At 51.2% G+C, this 19,885-nt stretch overlaps 6 protein-coding genes across 6 annotated transcripts; 5 read left to right on the forward strand and 1 right to left on the reverse strand.

The window, feature by feature from the left end:
- Window positions 1–241: 241 nt before the first annotated feature.
- PFICI_03023 (uncharacterized protein) lies at window positions 242–1,257 on the forward strand (the record flags this gene model as incomplete). Its single annotated transcript, XM_007831604.1, has 4 exons — window positions 242–469; window positions 521–782; window positions 915–1,028; window positions 1,094–1,257. 4 exons carry the CDS (start codon window positions 242–244, stop codon window positions 1,255–1,257), a joined length of 768 nt encoding a protein of 255 aa, XP_007829795.1.
- Window positions 1,258–5,859: 4,602 nt separating this feature from the next.
- On the forward strand, window positions 5,860–8,104 carry PFICI_03024 (uncharacterized protein; the record flags this gene model as incomplete). The annotated part of the gene is made up of 4 exons (XM_007831605.1): window positions 5,860–5,881; window positions 6,290–6,576; window positions 6,760–7,213; window positions 7,275–8,104. 4 exons carry the CDS (start codon window positions 5,860–5,862, stop codon window positions 8,102–8,104), a joined length of 1,593 nt encoding a protein of 530 aa, XP_007829796.1.
- An 814-nt stretch (window positions 8,105–8,918) lies between these two features.
- On the forward strand, window positions 8,919–10,555 carry PFICI_03025 (uncharacterized protein; the record flags this gene model as incomplete). The annotated part of the gene is made up of 2 exons (XM_007831606.1): window positions 8,919–9,143; window positions 9,218–10,555. The coding sequence occupies 2 exons, from the start codon at window positions 8,919–8,921 to the stop codon at window positions 10,553–10,555; spliced, it is 1,563 nt and encodes a 520-aa protein (XP_007829797.1).
- A 1,289-nt stretch (window positions 10,556–11,844) lies between these two features.
- On the forward strand, window positions 11,845–13,379 carry PFICI_03026 (uncharacterized protein; the record flags this gene model as incomplete). The annotated part of the gene is made up of 3 exons (XM_007831607.1): window positions 11,845–12,594; window positions 12,652–13,048; window positions 13,135–13,379. 3 exons carry the CDS (start codon window positions 11,845–11,847, stop codon window positions 13,377–13,379), a joined length of 1,392 nt encoding a protein of 463 aa, XP_007829798.1.
- A 2,165-nt stretch (window positions 13,380–15,544) lies between these two features.
- On the forward strand, window positions 15,545–16,988 carry PFICI_03027 (uncharacterized protein; the record flags this gene model as incomplete). The annotated part of the gene is made up of 2 exons (XM_007831608.1): window positions 15,545–16,801; window positions 16,896–16,988. The coding sequence occupies 2 exons, from the start codon at window positions 15,545–15,547 to the stop codon at window positions 16,986–16,988; spliced, it is 1,350 nt and encodes a 449-aa protein (XP_007829799.1).
- An 819-nt stretch (window positions 16,989–17,807) lies between these two features.
- Window positions 17,808–19,517, reverse strand: PFICI_03028 (uncharacterized protein; the record flags this gene model as incomplete). The annotated part of the gene is made up of 1 exon (XM_007831609.1): window positions 17,808–19,517. The coding sequence occupies one exon, from the start codon at window positions 19,515–19,517 to the stop codon at window positions 17,808–17,810; it is 1,710 nt and encodes a 569-aa protein (XP_007829800.1).
- Window positions 19,518–19,885: the final 368 nt, after the last annotated feature.

A 19,885-nucleotide genomic window follows, 5' to 3' on the forward strand; every position in this document is an offset into this window, starting at 1 on the left:
TCAAAAACCCGGAAGGAATGTGGTTTGTGTCGGGACTGGGCATTAGAGAAGCTTCGAAGCTGCCCACCCCCCACCAACGACGTCACAGATACGACTGTCACTGTCCACGGGTGATTCCCGCAAAACACAGGCAGTTACAATAGAACATCTCGAGTTCAAGGATTCTTTTATTGGAATCAATGCGCTGAACACTTGATCTGTCTGCCAAGCACAAATCCACAGTCAGTAACTCAATACTACCATGTCTTCGACATTTATTGTGGGTGGCACCCGTGGCTTAGGAGCCGAGTTGGTAAAGCAGTATGCTTCCCAAGGCTCTGGTCAGGTCTTCGGCACATCCCGTTCGAGTTCAAAGCCAGACGGATTCCCGGAGAGTGTCAAGTGGCTGTCAAATATAGACTTGACAAAGTCCACTGTCGCAGATGAGCTCACAGGGCAGCTAAAGGGAGAGAAGCCTCTCGACACCGTGGTAAGTTCTGGCAGTAGCATTGTACCTGGCAGAAAAGCTTATCATGTCTAGATCATCGCTGCCGGCCGCTTCACAACAGAAGACTTCTTTGACAAGGGGCCGAATTGGGAGGAAGAGGTCACCATGTATACGACAAGCTCTATCGCACCCGTCTTTATTGTCCACAAACTCGTGCACACGGGTCTGCTCAAGTCAGGATCAAAGGTTGTCTTGGTATCAAGCGAGTCTGGCAGCATCACTCTTCGACATGAAAGCGAGGGCGGCGGCAACTATGCTCACCATGCGTCCAAAGCGGCCCTTAATATGGTTGGCAGTACGTACATTGGACTCTCCTCATATCTAAACAAATCCAGGCTTTTTGCGTGGGGTTGAAAACATGATCCACTCGACCTATACCCATGTCTACTAATAAGATCACTGGCTAACTCTTATCCCTTTCTTGAAGAACTTTTGAGCCTCGATCTCAAGGACAAGGGCATTATTATCAGCATCGTACATCCTGCATTCATGAGAACGGAGATGACCAAGGGCGTTGGTTTCGACAAGTACTGGGATGACGGTGGCGGCAAGTGGACTTGTCTCCCAAATCATAAAACAGGACAAATATAACTAACAGATCGACAGCGGTGACGCCTGATGAGTCTGCTAAGAGCCTCATTGCTTGGACGGAGCAGCTTGATATTAGCAAGTCGGGAGAATACTGGGCTCCACGTGGACCAGGCGACATTGGCACCGCGGAGCCGGTGCTAGGAAAGGGCCTCTCGACTCCCTTGAAGTTGCCATGGTAGAAGAGGGTTGTATGGTTGGCGCAAGACGAATGGCGCAATTGGTATTTTCGTATTACATCTTCAGCGAGTGAGACAGGAAGTAGATTCCTTCATTTCCCACGTTCTTGATGAAGCATATTGGCGTCCTTCTGCCATGCGTCCAAACTATTACTATTACGCCCCGAAAGTCGATCGTCTCGGCGACGGATGCGTGATTATGGCAGTCCTTCTTGGCTGCGTACTATGTAGCTAGAGCACCTGATAGCGTAGCCGCCTCGGGAAAGAAATGGTTCCTCAAATGCGCGCGTGGCCTGGGAGCTTGATCGTGATCGTCGTGGTAGCGCGCAGAAGAGACGGATCTCATGACTCGGAATGATCTGGCAGACTGGAGCTCCCCCAGCTCACTCTCGGATCTCTAGCAACGCATTCCAGGACTCGACTCCAGCGCGGTGGTTCGACGGGCTCCGTAGCGCGCGCGCTCGCTCTGCTTTAGCCCTTACTGTGTAAATAGGCCAGCGGCAAAAGGATTTGGATGACCAGAAAGCCACGAAGAGAGTAAAAAGGAAAGGCTCGTGGGCGGAAGGTGATCCCTGCTTGTCAGGTACCGGGCGGCGGCATCAGCTGGTCGGCTTAAGAGCCCAAGAGCTTTGACCATTTACCCCACAATGGCCAGCAGCCACCCACTACCACCCAGCCCTGGAGCTACTGGAGCCGGAGCGTTGGGTGTGGAGGCTTTCTGAGCGGAATAGGGGGGGAAGAACTGGAAGGAAAGCCCATTAAATCTCCTCCACTGTCATTAATTTGGCTTTATGGAGATGATCCTCTTTCACTTCCATCGCATTACGCAGTACAATGCGAACTCAGGGGACCGACCACATGTATTTTTACTTGCCGCGATAATGCTGATAGATTGACGCGATATGCCCTTCCGCTTGCATCGTCTCGTCGAACCGCAAGTGGTGATGCGCCGTTGCATTGCTTGTACGGAGTACGGAGTAGATTGTGCTGTGAATAAATGGATCAATAGAAAGGAAGACAGCAGCAGAAGAAGCAGAAGCAGGGACCCTTTGCGGTTGACCACCCGTCAACCGATCCTTTCAGGGGTCTAGCCTACCTTGGGCCTGAGACTTGCTGATCCATCGCCAGAACATCACAAGCTGCGGGGCAAAGCATGGATGCTAATATATCTTAGTGCTAAAAGGGTCCCCATCAGCGATTCTTAAACCCACTCATAGCCATTTGGGCCCGTCGTCTGCATGTGGCCGGGGCCAGCCTGTTCCCTGCTCTCCGTTGGGCGGGTCTCTTGAGTACCTCTTCGTTCCAGTCGTGGTTGGCTGTCTTGGGGGCACTTTTGTTGTTGTACAGCGAGATTGTCGAGATCTCGCCCGCAACGCAACGCAGGTGCCCGAGAAAGCAACTTCATGTACGCAGACCCCAGGGTATTTGCTGTGTAATTGAACACGTATGGCCCTGTCTGTTCCTCATTGACCCGGACAAAGAGAGACAGACAATGTCGCTTATTAAACCCCCCTCCCCGATTGTGTACATATTTTGCATGTAAGGCCTTGTGAACTTGATCCTAAACTACCTACCTGAGTTAATTGAACCGCCGTAGCCTGACAGGGTGTCTAGGCGTTGACGAGGGCTTCTCTGCAAAGCGCAGTTCGTATTGCTGGGGGCAGCTCATCAAACCCGGGGAAGGTCCCAAGCTACGATGGGTGGCGGTTGATTAGAGATGCAAGACCATGCCTAAAGGAGCGGCGCATTTGATATCAAATTGACCCTAGCCAGTTGATATAGGTGGCATTGCGGGCAAGAGTCGAGTCTGGGCCATGATCGAGACTATCAACAGTACTATGGTAATAATTCAGGTAAAGCAGTGACCAAGACTTTAGACTGCAACTGGGAGAAACCCAAAAACAAGGACCAATGCCAACAAACAACAACAAAAAGGTGAATGCTACTTCGTGTTGATCTGTTGATCAGGTTCATCCTGTCAGGCCTGTCCTGTTGTGTGGGATCGGTGATCGTCAGGCACATAGTACCACATGACTTTGCGGCGAGCATCAACTGATTACTATATTCCATCAGCTTGGCAAGACAGCTCTCAGCTCAACTACAGCTACATGTGGTTGACTCCAAATCACATACCCCTTGCAATAGCTGCAGGCGCCTCATGCTCGCAGCCATCCTTTGAATGATGTTTTTGCAGATCGACTCTTCCCAAAGATAGGTTCGGAGAGGGGTTAGTGAATCGATTGATTCCCGTTTTGTTACTCCGTACCGAACAGATGAGCTGGAGCCTAGTCCTGTTGGTGCGGTATACAAGATAGAGCTGATCGGCTATATTCAATAGTTGGAGATGGAGGAAATACCCCAATGGCCAAGCTTAGAACATTCCGGAGTAGTAGCTTATAACTCTCCTTTCCCCATTACTATTCCATAGACTACCTAACGTGGTCTGGGCATGAGCTGGGGAAGCCAAGTATACAATCCTTTTGTGGCACATCTTGAAGCTATTCTCATCCCGAATTTCTCGGGGTGATATACATACTTCTTTTGTAGAGAACTTGTCTTGATTCGATACGTGAACGCCCAGCCGGCGGTGGTTATTTGGAGATCCCATCATCTTTTCGTCCTTCTCCACGAGAGTGACTGTGAAAAATGTAGACGTACGACCCAAGTCCCACCTACTCTTGCGAAGCAAACCCCGGTGCCGAGGCTCTCACGCCGACCCGACATGCCATGCCATCAGCGCAATAGCTACCTGCCTACCAACCTACCTCCCCCGTTGCTGTTTCCCCCTTCATGTCATTCATTAGACTAAAAAGAATAGCTACCGCGCCAGTTGGGGGGTATCAGACTTGCCTTCCGGACACGTTCGCTAAGGGCCGCAGCTGTCTTATGTCTTGCAGTTTTTCTCACCGTCAGTTTTTCTTCTTTTCCTTCTTCTCTTCCTCCTTCTCCTCTCCCCACTGTACTCGAGCGCGACAACTGCAATTCTGCTGCCTGTCCTTCCGTCCAGCCAGTCAGCCAGCCAGCTCTGAGGGCCTTCTCCTCCTCTGACTCTCTCTAAACAGAAACCCCCATAAGTCAGCCAGCCAGCAATTCCTCACGCGACAGCTGCAAAGTCACCTGAAGTCTTAGTGGCGGCAAATATACAAATAGTATATCAAGACCGCTCACTTCCTCTCACTCGCTCATAATACATACTACTACCAGCTACTACTGCTATTTTCCCACTGGATCTGGAACCAGACGCACTGTTTTCTGGCTTCGTTGTTTGCCACGGCCAATATCCCCTGAAAGCGTGCCGCCCATGCCCTAGTCTAGAACAAGCCAAGACCGACTAGGAGGTACATTACCTCTACCTTACTTACAGCACTTTAGGCGAAGGGGGGCCCGCGAAGATCGCAACATTCAAGCCCGCCGCGCCGAATAGAAAAAAAAGGTCTCCGCCAGGTCAGAAGACCCTGATTCTTTCGCCGATGCGCGCCACCCTACTACAAAATCGTCGATGAAGAATTTTTCCCGAGTGTCCTTTCTTTGAACAATTCTAGAGCCGACAAAGTGTATTTACTTGAGCGGCTGTCTCTCATTTTTAGAAGTCTTGTTACACGACAAAAGGAAGCTGAACCGACGCCTCGTTGGTTCCTCCCCCTCCAGTTTCGTGCTCAGCTCCCACAGTGCTCCCCTTTCACCGACGTCCCTTGCATTTGAACGGGGTCCCGTTGGAGCCAAAACTTTTAGGGAGTTCCAAAGGAAAAGACCAGAGACCACCTCGGCCATTACCGCTTACGACGAGCCCACCCGCGAATCCCGTCACCGCCGACAAACGGATTCAACTCATTACCGTGACCACATAAACAGAGGCGGTTCTGCGACCTTTGCTTTCCGCAAATTTTAGAAGCAGGCCGCAGATTCTAATTCTTTTTGTTTTTAATTTTTTTTTCTTTCACTGCAAGCCACTACTACAGTACCGTCTTCCACCACATCAATCACAATCTAAACAGCATTCGACACACTCGATTCACACCCACGTGCAACAACGTTCTGGGCCTTGTCGCAGCGGCTGTGCCAGAACCAATCCAATCCAATCCGAACCAATCTCACCTCTGCACACGTCATAGGCTACTTGGCTGCTGGCTACAGAAGTTGGCAGCCTGCACGCGCGCGCACACAACCAATTCCAGTCTCGGACACTTTGTTCCCTGACGATCTGTCTGCTTTTTTCGCGATCAGCGTACCGCCACTCCCAGCAGCAGCACCAGCAGCAGCACCAGCAGCAGCACCAGCAGCAGCGTTGCGTCCTGTGACTGGCCTGTCCGACATTCGTCGCAACTTGTCAACCAGGACCTTGGCAAAATTGATTTGCGACCGCACCACCGGATCCGATCAACGATTTCCTGCTATTGTACGGAGAAAGAAATTCGAAAACCGACGCGCCCAACAGGACGAATTTGAGACTTGAGGCACACGGTCGCCAGGTAGTTTCCACACGGCAATCAGTGCACCGTTCACTCGGCATCTCGATTGCGTACCTCCCTTCTCAAAATCAATTCCCCATTCCACCTCGAATCTCTCAGTTATTCACAGGGGTCTTGTACCCAGAACACAGCAAGCATGTCGGCCGATCTATCAGCGGGTAAGATAAGATTGATTTCGTTTGTTTCTTCTTCCTTTTCATGCCTTTCCCCAATGCCGTGTTTTCCATCCCCTTTAGCCCGCCCACCATCTCCAAAAAGCTTGGAACAACACAGCATCAGGTCTTCGCACATACGTCTCCAGCAGGCGACAAAGGACCCCTTTTGTAGTCCCTGATTTTCATTTGCAGTGGATAGGCAGGACGGCCCTATTGTCTTGCTACGACTGTCTTGGGAAGGTTCCAAGCTTTCTTCCTTGCTGCAGTGCCTTGGTGCGCTTGAAAGATTGGCAGGACGCCGCTCCACTTAACCGGGCCTGTGGTCTGTGTCAAATTTAAAGAGTCTCATGTTTCATATCCCTATCACCGTCGTCATTTGCTATCGCTAACCTACCGTTTGCGTCTGCATAGGCCAATCTTATGGGCGATCTGCCGGATTGACGCTTAATCTCTCGTCAAACAACCCCTTTCGCAACCGTGCTGCGTCGCCTAATAGCGGCCTCAGTCCCAACTCCAACTCCTTTTCCCCTCCGCCTCCCCATTCTCCCTTCGACGATCCTCCCGCCGAACGACCAGTCTCGAGAAACCCATTCTTTGACAACACAGAAAGCACTCGAGGACAGCCTCTGAAGTCACCAGCAAGCATGGCATCCTCTGCTCCAGATAACAGAAAGTCGCCAACTGCTGAAGAGTTGTTTGTAAGTTGACCTCAAACCTTCTTTGAACCTGCCCCGCCCCGCGCGCCCAATCAACCATTATCATGCCTGCCCGATGATGCGCCCGTCGCAGCAGACTGGCGATTTGTCTGCATGTCGCGTAGCCTTTATAATTCAATTTTTAAATTCTCGAGTCTATCGGAAATGCTCACAGCGCGCTTTCAGGACAAATTGATTATCATTGACGATGACGATAAGCCCGCGGGCCAGCCTGCATCGAAGCCTGCACCACCCCGACCAGATGGCGCTCGAGGCCCCCCACCACCCAGAGGCCCCCCAGGTGGTCCTCGCGGTCGAGGTCCCCCGCCGCCAGGACACCGACCAACCCGATCGCAAGAGGAGGCTATGAGAGCCCGTCGAATGCAAGAAAAGGCCGGCCAGAGCAGCGACAGAAAGAACATGGATTCTCCCATGAAGCGCCCAACCGAGCGACGACCTCGCCGCAATTCTGACTCGTCCCTCATGGAGAAGCCTTTAACTGAGGAGGAGAAGAAGGCAAAGGAAGCGCGTCGCCGCGAGCGCGAGAGACGCCACAAGGAGAGGAGCAAGACTGGCAAGCCCAGCAAGAGACTTGATCTTATTGATCAATTGGATGCCACGAGTATCTATGGAACAGGATGTGAGTGGTTAAAGTTACTTTGTGTTTCTATCTCGAATCTCTGCTGATACAGAACCAATAGTGTTCCACCACGACGGACCTTTTGATGCCTTGATCCCTCACCGCAACCGCAACGGTACCCGGCATGCACCAATGCAGGCTTTCCCCAAGGACTCTCTCAACATGGCCCTGGGCGGCTCCGGTCCTCTCAACGCCAAGCCTGATCACAAGACTTTGATGGGTCAGCACGACGAGGAGGCGTACCTTGACTACAATGCTTCCAGAAAGAACGAGGCGCCATTCTACGAGCCGCCAGTAGGCTCAAGCAAGGAGGCCAATGTTTTCGATCCCCATGCACGTGCCTCGGTTTTGCACGGCGATGAGTCTCTTGGTCTTGGAACTTCGACTTTCCTCGAGGGAACTCCTGCTGCCCAGACCGCCATTCAGAGGCGTGAAGCCGAGACCGCACAGCAGAGCATGGAGCAAGGTCTGCAGAGAAAGAAGTCGCTGGCTCAACGCATCCGTGGTATCAACCGTGGTCCCCGCGATATGAACAACCGTGGCCGCATGACCAACCCCGACGGCGCATATGGACCACGGTCTGGAGAGCTGCCCAGCGGTAACAGTACGGGCGAGAGAAACCCCTTCTTCAGCGACTTCGACAAGGCCGAGGAGCGCATTTCAGTGAGACGCCAGGACTCTGGCCCCATGTCTCCTGGATCTCCTAGCAGCCCTCCTCGGGGCTACAACCTTGAGCGCCGCTCCACTGCTGATGCTTCGGCCCCTGAGCCCTCGAAGCCTTCGGGTGGTGGTCTTCTCAACCGCGTCAAGAGTTTGAAGGGCGGAAGGCGACAGCGACCAGAGATACCCACGCAAGCAGCTCCGACATACACCCCTCCGACTTCATCCTAGATGTTGCGCGATCTGGACTGCATGGATATGACTCTCGCATTGGTGGGCAAAGTTGGAAAGCATCACGCTCTGGTGGAAGTAGACGGTCCATGCTTCTACAAAAAATGGGCACAGGCGTGATTTTAGTTGGAAGGTGGTGAAATCGAAACACTCCTTCTTTGCAGTTGCTTTTCTAGTTTCTTTTCTTTTCTTTCTTCTTCTGTAGGATACCTACCTCCTTTGCGTGACCGCTGGAGACAAATACCAGTCCAAGCACGGTCAAGTCATTTCATGAGATCTGAGAAAATGAGAGTACAGAAACAAGAGGTCGTTGAGGCGTACTATAAGCAGTCAATGACCTGAATACAGAATGCCCTAGAGACTTAATTTAAGAAAGTTTTAAACCAATTATGTTGATGTCATTGTTGTCGATCTGTTAGTAGATGATTCCAATTCGAAGAGTCATTTTTCTGTGTATATTGAGCTGCGTTTCTTGCTTTTACAAGTATTTATCTAGGTGAGATGTCTTTCCATACTTGCGATAATGCACTGTCCAATTCCCCCCACCTGGACTTAATTGTCCCTCCACTGAATGAACTCCACTCAATGAATGACGGCCTAGTTCTCAATTCCGCGAGCCCAAAACCAAACAATAAACAATACCTTGCCAGTTTTCATTGTCGACGATTCGTCCAAGTTTTGAACAGTGACTATGGGGGAAGACATTCAAAAATGACCGTACACATCGCATACGCAAAATATACTTGGGCACTTCTCTGCAGTCTCCATTGCTGCAGATAGTGTTATTTTGGGGATCCTCCCAAGCAATGTGAGCATGGATCAGGAGCCGCCAGTATCGCAGGTGAGCTCGCATTTTCAGATTGAGCCCATCTCAGGTTCCACGCTATGCAATCTAGAAGATGCCAGGAGACATCAAATCAACAGACGAGGGACCCTCAGGACTGGATGTACGGAGATTGACGAGCAGGTGCTGGTCGACGGCTTTGAGCGTGGCGCCGTGGTGGGAATCAGTGCCGAAGAAATCGACTTTGGACTTGTGGTGAGTAGTCACTCGCAGCTCAACAACATGCCCCTTCCAGACTTCATCACGGTAGCTGAATAGGGTTTTCTTAGCTTTCTCTTCAAACGATTGCCCATGACGTGGTCCATGGCCGGCATGGAGCGCCAGCCCTGAGCAGAGCTGCAATTATCACTACACTTGCACCGCAGGCTATTCTACCTACTCTGAGAGATATCGTCAAGTCGCAAGTGCAGAGAAAGCTGGGCACCGGCCATGCCAATGTCAACGCTCAAGTCCGCGGATGCTTGGAGCGCATCTCGGTATCACGAGTCTTTGATATAGAGGGTCTGTGGGAAGTGTTGAGCGAACTGGAGCTGGAAAGCCCAGCGTTTTTGCCAGAAATGAACACGGAAGCGATAAGAGAAGAAGAAGAGGAAGAAGAGAGTGATGCTGCCGCTGCTCCACAGGAGCCGGAATCTTCACCGCTTTCTTCGTTAGGGTCAACACCTGATTATGAGCTGCCTCCACCGTCGATGGAACAGGTCAGGAGAACCGAAGTCATGGACAGCGAAGACGAGGGCGACCTATCCTCTATATCTCCTCCCTCATCAAGTCCAGCCGCGCCGCTTGAACCGGCGGCAGAAAAGGCAGCATCGCCCAAGCCGGTACCCGTGACCGAATCAACACCAGTGCACGACCATGCTCCAGAGGCCAATGACCGGATCCCGGGTGCCATAGTGATCACCCACTTCTCTACACTGCTAGGCACATTGTTCGCCCAGCGGGACAAGTCGTCTGCCCACACGACCCTGCAGCTATTTTCTTCACACCTTCGGTATCTAGCTCGTTCTTCCGAATCTCTCATTATGCTCCTGAACACGACGACGAATTCCCCACATAATCCCGTCTCCAGCACGACAGTTGCCTCGACCGGCGCGGCTCCTTTGCCATCAGATGGCGCGCCCGGCAAGCGCTCTTCAGCAGCAGAGCGACCAATGGACCCTACACTGCGCTCCATCTTCAATCCCCCGCCCCCATCTCATGGCGGCTACGGAGCGGGCAGCATCGCCCTGAGTAAGAAAAACAAGCCTTCCTTTGGTTTGACGTTTTCGCAATTTCTTGACCTGCATCTGCTGTGCACTCGCCTGCCCAAGACCCGAGCCGATGCCGAAGCCGTCTTTGCGCCCACGACGGCAGGGGCAGCAGTTGCTGCTGGGGATTACACTATCACGGGCTCTGGGAAGTCTCGATACGGATGGGTTGTAGAGGTCTTGCTCGACGAATCTGGATTCTGGAGTTCCAGTGGAAAGAGAATCGACAGGGAGCAGAGATGGGGCGCTGTGGACGTCCAGGACGGCATTAGAATCGTGGACACCTTTGAAAAAGTGCAAAGACCGCCCAATACCGAAATGTTTAGATTAGCTGCTGGATTTGGGGGTCGTCGGGTATGAAGTCCCCTAGGGAGACAAACACGTTTCGGCGGCATACAATCAAAACATGACCGTGTGAGAACACCACTTGCCCACTGACGCATTCCCCAACGACAAACTTTCTTCAACGCCCTTCTGGCTTTTATATTCGTCACGGCAATTTGACCATCACTGATCTGGAGCACGGAGGGCTCAATTGTATTCATTGACGAAGCAGTGGTCAGTTATGCACTGAATATTTACCTGGCCACGGACTATTAGGATACCGAGGTAGAAATGCATTAGTATTAGGCTATAGGCTCCAATCTACGGATGGAAATAACAAAAGTATCGATTACGACTGGGCCGAGCCCCGCCTTTTTAGTTGCTATGTAAGCACAAAATCATGAGTGGTCAATTTCAATGCCAACAAGTGTGTCATGACGTGGGGTCATTCGATGTACGACGTTAAGGAACGTGGGACGGCGGACCTATTACGACGGCGGCAATGCAGGCAGCCAAGGTGATAGATACACAAGGCATGAAACAAGTATTTGTATAATAATTGAGTTGAATTGAAACGACAACTTGAACACGTTCCTAAAAGACTTGGACCGACGCCTCGTCAAAGGTTGAAGTTGAATAACGATCGAGTTCTCAACTACTATTCCCTAGGTTAGGTGGGTCGTTCGGATACAACGGTAGCAGTATAAATGTAAAGAGATCAACCCAATTGGGGAAAAGGGGAGGATCCATTCCTCGGAAGTGCCAACCGCATACTCGGGCCCGCTGAGACCCCGAGGGAGGGAGGACGACGACCCCAACGACACTTGTATTCCAACAGAAGGACGCCACGACCCAATGAAATGTCGTCGTGTCAGCTGAAACGTACGACGCATCGTTGCGTTTCTGGGGGTGTTGCCTAGAGACTTCTCAGGTAATCATGACGCTGAGATGCTCCCCGTTGCCCCCTCGTTATTCATTGGTTGTCACGCCTGGGGCTTGCTTGATGGCGTGTGACGCTCGGCCAATGCTATGAAAAAGGTTTACATTTCCCTCTTCCTTCTCTGTCCGGGCCGTGGTCATCAATTTTATCAAGTTCATGTCCAATTTTGCTTCCAAAGGACCAATCAATTGACAACAGTCAGGTGGGAAGTTACTGGAGTAAAGCGAAACCCCAACAAGATCCCTTTGACGTCACAGACACTATCAGGGAGTCCCTTGCATAACTATAGCTTGTCCAACAAGAGGCCGGCGAGAATTCTAACCTAAAAAAAAGAGGTCATTGATTGCAAATACTTTGGGAGATATTCGCAAAGCTCGCCGAAAAGATGAAGTATAGTGCATCGCTGCCCTTGATAGTGGCAGCTGCCACGCAGGCATTTGTCATTCCAAATGAGGCCATCACTGAGCAGCTCGCTCTTCAGCAACCCGAACCGGCTCATGATCACGATCAATGGTCATCATCATGGCTGGACAGCATTCCTTCCCTGGACGATATTCGTTCTTCAGCTGAAGACACCTTTTCCAACGCCATCGATGCAGTAAGCGACGGTGCCAAGTCCCTCCTTGACGCGCTCCCGGATTTCGACTTTGACTTTGAGGCTGCCGATTTCTTCTCACCATTGGTAGATGTAGAGCGGGAACGACCCGGAAAAGGTCACAAGGGCCACCATGGCCACCACGGCGAGCCTCACGGGCCGTCTAACCTGACCATTTACCAGGCCATCCATGCGTCCAAGTACTCGACCAAGTTTGCCGCGCTGGTGGACGAGTATCCCGACCTCGTCCAGACCTTGAACAGCACAAAGCATAACATTACGGCGTTTGTGCCTGTCGACAAGGCCTTTGAAAAGATTCCCGAACACCACAAGAAGCCGCCCAAGGAGTTTATTGAAAAGGTGCTCGAGTATCATCTCGTCCCCGGTCTGTACTCTGCCAAGAGGGTATTGGTCAGCCACACGCTGCCTACACTCGTCAAGGAAGATGCTCTGGGCGGCAAGTCCCAGAGGCTTCGGACCAGCGTCAGCTTGTTTGGGCTGAGAGTCAACTTTTACAGCAAAGTTGTTGTTGCAAATATCGTGAGTTTTCCAACTTTTGTGGTGGTATCCTGAGTAATACTTACAAAATCCATCAAGCTCGTCAGCAACGGTGTCATTCATGGCATTGACAGCATTCTGGTCCCGCCACCTCCAGCCACCCGCATCATCCAGCTGTTCCCGCAAAAGTTCTCCACGCTGCTCCTGGCCGCCGAGAAGACGGGTCTCAGCAAGGACGTGGACGATATCAAGACGACGGGCGGCACCCTGTTTGCGCCCACCAACTGGGCCTTTGAGAAGCTCGGCCCCGGCGCCAATGCGTTCTTGTTCAACACGGAAAAGGGGCTAGGGTACCTCAAGGCCCTGCTCAAGTACCACACTGTTGCCAATGAGACCTTGTACTCGGACGCCTACTATGGCCGCAGCGAGGTCGATGCCGAGACTGCGCAGTTTCATGTTGACCTGCCTACACTTCTTGATGACAAGAGCCTTAGCAGTATGTCTTGAACCATGACCCTCTCTCTTAGCTCTCTCAACTATCGCGTTCATTTCTCATGCTAATCTCCACAACCTTTCTTACAGTCGACATTGCTCGCTGGGGCGGTCTGATTGACATAAGAATCAATGGCTTCACCCACGTCTCCATCCAGGACGGCATTGCCAAGGACGGCGTTATCCAGGTCGTGTCCAGCGTGCTCATCCCGCCGCACGGAGAGCATGGTAGCTACGTTGACGGCAATGAGATTGCCGTCGAGGAGTTGATGGAGCGTCTGGAGCCGTTCCTCGAGGACGAGAACAAGGATGGCATCTCGGTTGGCGAGTTGTAATATGTTCCCAGCAAACCATCATTGCAAAGCTACGAGGCGTGGGAATTAGGTCAGGCTCCTAAAGACATGATCATGTATGATAAGAGCAAGAAATCACCAGAATGAAATCAATAACAAACAAAGGATATTCCGTCATCATATAGACAGTTGTTTTCAAAAGCGTCCGTTTATTCAATAATGCCTGGCACTCCCACAGCTAATCTAGATTTCCAATCCAAAGTAGATGAAGGTCATGATGATTTCGATTCACCCTTGATTATTAGAACTTGGAAGTTGAATATTCAAAGCATACCTATATAATAGCTGATTTAGATTATCAGCCCTCCATGTCCTCTGGCCAACCAGGAATCTGAAATTTGAACTCACTATTCTAGCCGTTTTCTCAGGCGAATAAGTCTGTCATTCAATTGATCTGCAAATAGATGACTCCGGTAACTATCATGACATTGAGCCTTGCGTATTGTGCGTAGATTATGACTTGCCCATTTTTATGAGTTCTTGAATAATTACAAATATATATCTTTTTTTATTACATAAATAATTGATTGAAAATAGAATTGGCAAAATCAATCGAATGAAAGCAACAAAGCGCGCCAATTACTGTAGGATGTTGAGTAGAATTGATGAGCCGGTTGCCTGTCGCCACGTTGCCTGGTCGAGCTGGTATAAAGAACATGGTGGTCTATATAACCAGTAGTGAGTTCAATTTCCATGACAAGTTCTACCTTTGGTGCAAAGCCATCTCGAAGCAGGACTGGCGACCATGTCGGTACCAACATGGACCTGGAATCTGATAATTTGATGTCATGTCTAGGAACATTGACGTGTGCCGGTGGCCTCGTGTGTTGTCAACTCACTTGACTACTATATTGCTTACCTGTAGTTATGTTAGTTTATTTTGTCATGTGTTTTTCTCAATTTATTCTCTTCTTACTTGTCCTGGAACCCGAAGCTTCCGACTTGTTTTGACACCTCACGCGGCCATTTAGTGTCCTTCTGTGAAAATGATGCGAGTTGTGGACTGTCCTACTGGGCACGTCTTTCCATTAAAATCATGGTTGTTTTACCTACAATTGCAGGAATTATAGCTGCTCGTGATATTCCATTATCAGCCACTGAGCAACAGACGAGCAAGGCAAACATTTGGCGATGCAAGGGATGTCATTTTTATGATTATGGCGCATGGGTCGAGGGATTGACTCTCATTAGTTTAGATTACCATCATTTAACATTTATTCCATCTTCTCACATTTGTGTTCAACATCTCCTCCTTTTGTGCTTGAGTCGCCGCTGTTCCCCGACCTGCGACTGTCGGGAATATCAGTACTCACTCTGGGAAGAAAAAAAAAAAAAAAAGGTTGCTCGCTTAGGTGTACGCGAATATGTAGCCATCCTACAGCCACATACCCCAAAAAACCCTGCAGCAGCGACGGAATGACCCTAGTTCAAGCATACTGCAGTCGGCCGCATAACCGCTTGAAGCCAAAGCTGAGCTCAGCTCCAAGTCGAGTAATATGCATGTTCCCTTGACCATCCGAATCACGGTTCTTGTCCCTCTCTTGCCCCTCACTTCCCAGAGCAGCCCTACGGAAGAAAACCAATTGTGAGCCGTAAACGTAGGCACGCGGCACAGAATCGCATTATACCCACTTGTAATCTGGAACAATAGGAGAGAAACAATAAACAGTAAATGACTAATGGACGGCTGGTGGCGCTCAACTGCAGATTTGGCGCATGTCTAATACTCTGTAAACCACCAAGTTCCGAAAGCTATACAGTTGCGGCCGTCGTACCTTGCTTACCTGCCTAACCTAACATACCAAACCTAGTATACAACCTTGAAAGAGGAAACACATGTAACCGATTATTCACCCACCCTCATTCGTTTTGATCCCTGCAGCGCCGTGGCTACAAGCTGCAAGATTATTGAAATATTCTTCAACTGGTGATAACATAAACCCTGTACATGTACAGGTGCTTCAGCCAGATTGGTCACGTTCTTTTTCTTCCCTTACCTTCTGCTACTCTCTTCTGCTCCCTCCTACTCTTCCTGCCTTGCATTCGGATAATTTATCCTTGTGCAACTCCAGTCCACTGTCACCACCACCTCCTTCTCCTCCTCCTCCATCTCACACAACAATAACACCTCGTCGGACAATAGCAAGATGCGCTGGCAGAACATTCTTGTCGCCGCAGTCTCTGGGCTGTCGGCCATGGCAATGGCAGCACAACAGCACAAGGACACGGCTACAGAATACTCGTATCGAATGGCTGCCAGCATCATCTCGCGCGGTCAGGGCATCATGACGGGCAGCGGAGGCTCCTCGGAGCTGCTGCAGGCGGGCTTTACGCAAAAGGCCTTCACGGCGCTGCTGGTCAAGTACGCCGAGACGGGGCAAAACGAGACGCGGGACAAGAACGGCTTCATGCACAAGGTGCGACAGTACATAATCGACAGCGCCGAGTCCGTCGTGCCCTTTGTCGGCAACGCCACCAAGGACGCTCTCAGCTACCCCATGGACCGGCTCAGCAACGGCAACGCGCTCCTGGCCTTGTCCGAGCGGGCGTACCCCGGCGCCAATCTGACCACGGCCGCCTTGCGCGCCGCCGCCCGGGCCCTGCGCGACAGCATCGATCTCAACCGCCGCAACGACGAGGGCGGCCTGTGGTACTATACCTACCCCTACTGGAGCTACCTGGACGGCATGTACAGTTTGGCCCCCTTTTACAGCCAGTGGGCGCTCGTCGGTCCCGCTGGCAACAGGACCAATGCCACAACCAAGCCCAGTCTCGACGACATGGTGCTACAGCTCGACCTACTCTGGCAGCACTGCCACAATGAGACGTCGGGCCTCCTCGTGCACGGCTACGACGCCAGCAAGACGGCCGTCTGGGCAGACGCGATCACGGGCGCCAGCCCGCACGTCTGGGGCCGCAGTCTGGGCTGGTACGCCATGGCGCTCGTGGACACGTTGGAGATTCTGACCACTTCTTCTTCTTCTTCCCATGCGCAGCCAGCTTCCCCCCTTTCCTCGTCTTCTTCCTCCTCGTCATGCATTGATCTCGGACCTTATTCCGCCGACATATTGGCCAAGTTCCGCTCCCTCGCCTCGGCCATCATTGCCGCCGCGGACCCGACGACGAGCGCCTGGTGGCAGGTTCTCGACCAGCCGGGCCGCGAGGGCAACTACATTGAGAGCTCGGGCAGCGCCATGTTTGCTTATGCCCTGCTCAAGGGCAGCCGGCTCGGCTACCTCGACGACGACGACGACGACACGGCCCAGCGGGAGCAGGCCGTGGATCTAGGCACCAAGGCTACCACGTACCTGACCAATAACTTTGTTGTTGATAATGGCAACGGCACTCTTGGGTACAATGGGACTGTCTCAGTGTGTAGTCTCAACTCGACTGCCAGCTACGATGTGAGTTACTTTCCTTCCCCGTCCAACCATTTCTTTTTATTGTGAAAAAGTAATGTTACTTCCTTCGAAAAGACTGACTTGTGCAATTCGCCAGTACTACATTGGCCAGCCTATCAATTACAACAGTGTACTCGGATCTGCAGCCTATGTGCTCGCGTCGCTCGAGGTGGAGCGCTTGGGATCATGAGTCGCGAGAGAGAACTATTAATGGAAGAAGAAAGCCAAAAAGGACAAGGAAATTAATGTCCAGTAAATGTATTGAGCTCTTCTCGCATCACTACAAGAGATAGACACGTAGATCAAAAGACAAAACTTCATTACGGATTCAGCCTTTGTTTTTCCCACTTGCCATCTGTGTATGGCCACTGAACAGCTTCAATGGTGGCCAAAAGTATTGGACTAAAAGCGGCAATGCTCAAATGGCTTAATGAAAGTCTTGTCGACAAGATGATACTCACCACCGCTACTGAAAAGACAAGGATCACCATCTTTGAAATACGCAGACTAAAGCCCTGGCCAATTTTACGCTTCAAAATATTTTTTATATCTATGGTCGGACTTGTATGGGGTATCTAGAAAAAAACATGACACTTGACCGATGCTCATCAACGTGGAAGGAAAACAAAATGGGTACTGAACAAGTACCAAAGACAACAATTCCGCTTTCATGAATATTCTGACAAAGTCCCGGGGGAAAAAAACAAAACAACGCTGGAGCCTCTACACATTACGCTCTCGGTCGTGCTGTTGGCCGGACCACCACCCGCCATGATATAATTCATACAAAACCTGCCACTACAAATGACTATGCGCGGTGAAGGATGTCGAAGAAGGATAGTTCAAGGGAAGTGGAACAGTGTGATAGATATCGCGTTTGGAATGGAGGTGGAGGTACGTAGTAGGTTGCCCTTGGGACACAAATGAAGGTATCTTCCCACCGCGCCCACCACTAGGTCAAGTTAGACGTTGTTCCCAACGGTTCAACACCGGGGAGTCGCAAACATACCTATCTGGACATGTCGGTCGAACGGGCACTTCCGCTGCCATAGTACTTTGTCCGTGTGTATTTGATTTCGTCGAATGGGACTTCTTGTCCGTCATGTAGGCGGAACTTGTGAAGAAAGGGGGGTAACCTGCGGCGGAGGTTGGCTTCATATCGCGCATTCACATAGCTCGATCTGATATTCCGGAGATGGCCCAAAGAAAGCTGGGGCACGACGCCCAGATTGACACCATGAGAGTGTCCAGAGGCGGCAACTTGACTCTGAAGCTGTGCAAACTCTTGCAACACGAGCGTCGAGGAGGCATGGGCTACCTCGCTCTTCCAAGCAGGTGTAGGGAAGACGCTGGCATCAGCCACATAATGAGCGGCGCTTTGGTGCCACGAAGTTCGTGCCGCCTCGTCGGTCACGATGTCGCAGACCCGCGGATTGAGCATGCCCCAGCAGTTCAGCCAGCCAGGAATCATAGGGAATTGGTTATGGGCCAGATTTTGGAACCAGCCAGTAGCCTGAGCGAATTGACAGTCGCCAAGATTTTGCCAGACGTCTAGAACAATCTCAACGCTCTTTTCGCCGTGGACGTGGAACGAGATGGAGTACTCGGTAGGACAGTCCTCGCAACGCTTGATAATACGTGGCAGGGGCCCATCTTGATTGCTGCCTGATACTGATCGCTCTGCCAGAACATACTTGAGACCTTCACGAAGGGGAATAGTAAAATTGCTTATCATTTCGCCAGATTGAGGTCCGTGGTGCATGCAGATTTTGAAGTCACCTGCAAGATCGCCAGCACCGTATCGAATAAGGACGTCGGTTCCCTGTAGGTGAATCGGCACCCATAGTCGTTGGATTCTGTGGACTTGCAGGTGGCCATGGTGTATGATAGCCTCGGTGTCCAGTTTTGTATAGCTGACAAAGCGCTTGAAAGGCGACCGCGAAGCGTTGTGGAGGTTTTTGTATGCCTTGACGAAAGTCCAGTCGGTAGAGATGCACAAATCGCTAAGGGGAATACCGTGTTGGCGCGATAGTGCATGGTTTGTCATGATGGCGTAAATATCACGAAAGCCAAAGCCCCATTCGATACCCAGACGCCGGAAATGGACCTCCTTGTTGTCACAGGTCAAAGCCCACTCAACCCCAGTGGGAGCGGCTCTCCAGAGAGATTGGTCTTGAAGCGTTGCTCGGGGATGGAAGATGCGGCAGTAATGACATAGTTCGAGATGGGGGACCTGGGGCTCGAGGCCCTTGAGAAAAGCCCATCTTTCCTCATCATGAACTAGATCGTCACCTTTGGCTACATATTTGACGCCCCTGTTTTTGTCATTTTGGATGCTACACCGGACTTTGGCCCACAATCGAGGGTCTGTGGCTCGATGAAGCCGGCGACTGGCAAGGCCAAGTTTGATGGCATCATAAAGAGGCAACTCTTGCTGAATCATGCCAATGAGTTCGGTAGGGAGGTCCAAGATTGTCTTTGGAGGCTCTTGAGGGTTCATCTCAACACTGAGAGGGGTCTCCTCGATCGCCATTTGAGGCCCCTGTGAATCCATTCCGACGCCGAGGGGTTGGTCTGTTGCCGCTTGGTCGGCAGCTCCTTTTGCAGCTTCTGTTTGACGGCGGAGGCGAGAGTGTTGGCTGCCTTGTGGCGTTGCAAGACTGGCGAATGGTAGTGAATGTTTCTTGTACAATTGCAACCCTAGCAAATAGGTGCTCATCGGAGGGATAGCAGATACTGTGAACCCATCAACAGAGAGGCCCGACGACAAAATTGATGGATATCTCCGTCGAGGGCTCTGATCAAAGCCTCTGGAAACTTAGGTTTTGGCGGCTGAAAAAAGGGCTGATGGAGGGGCAGAGATGTTTAAGGTGTATGAGTGTCCAGGACCCGGGCGACGGGGGGTGAATATGCAGCAGCGATTGATCATGGCATGACAGAACCGTGATGACTAGTAAGAGTATTCAAGGCCCCGCTCAGATGCAGAAAAAGCCTGCGCTCGTGAAGAATAGATAGTGCGCATAGGAAATCAGCAACCGGGGATGAGCCTTGAGGTTGGCGTAGTGAGTTAGTTGTACACACTCGGTT

The sequence above is a fragment of the Pestalotiopsis fici genome (genome assembly GCF_000516985.1).
Source record: "Pestalotiopsis fici W106-1 unplaced genomic scaffold PFICI_Scf_2, whole genome shotgun sequence".
In the NCBI taxonomy this organism is placed as follows: domain Eukaryota; kingdom Fungi; phylum Ascomycota; class Sordariomycetes; order Amphisphaeriales; family Sporocadaceae; genus Pestalotiopsis; species Pestalotiopsis fici.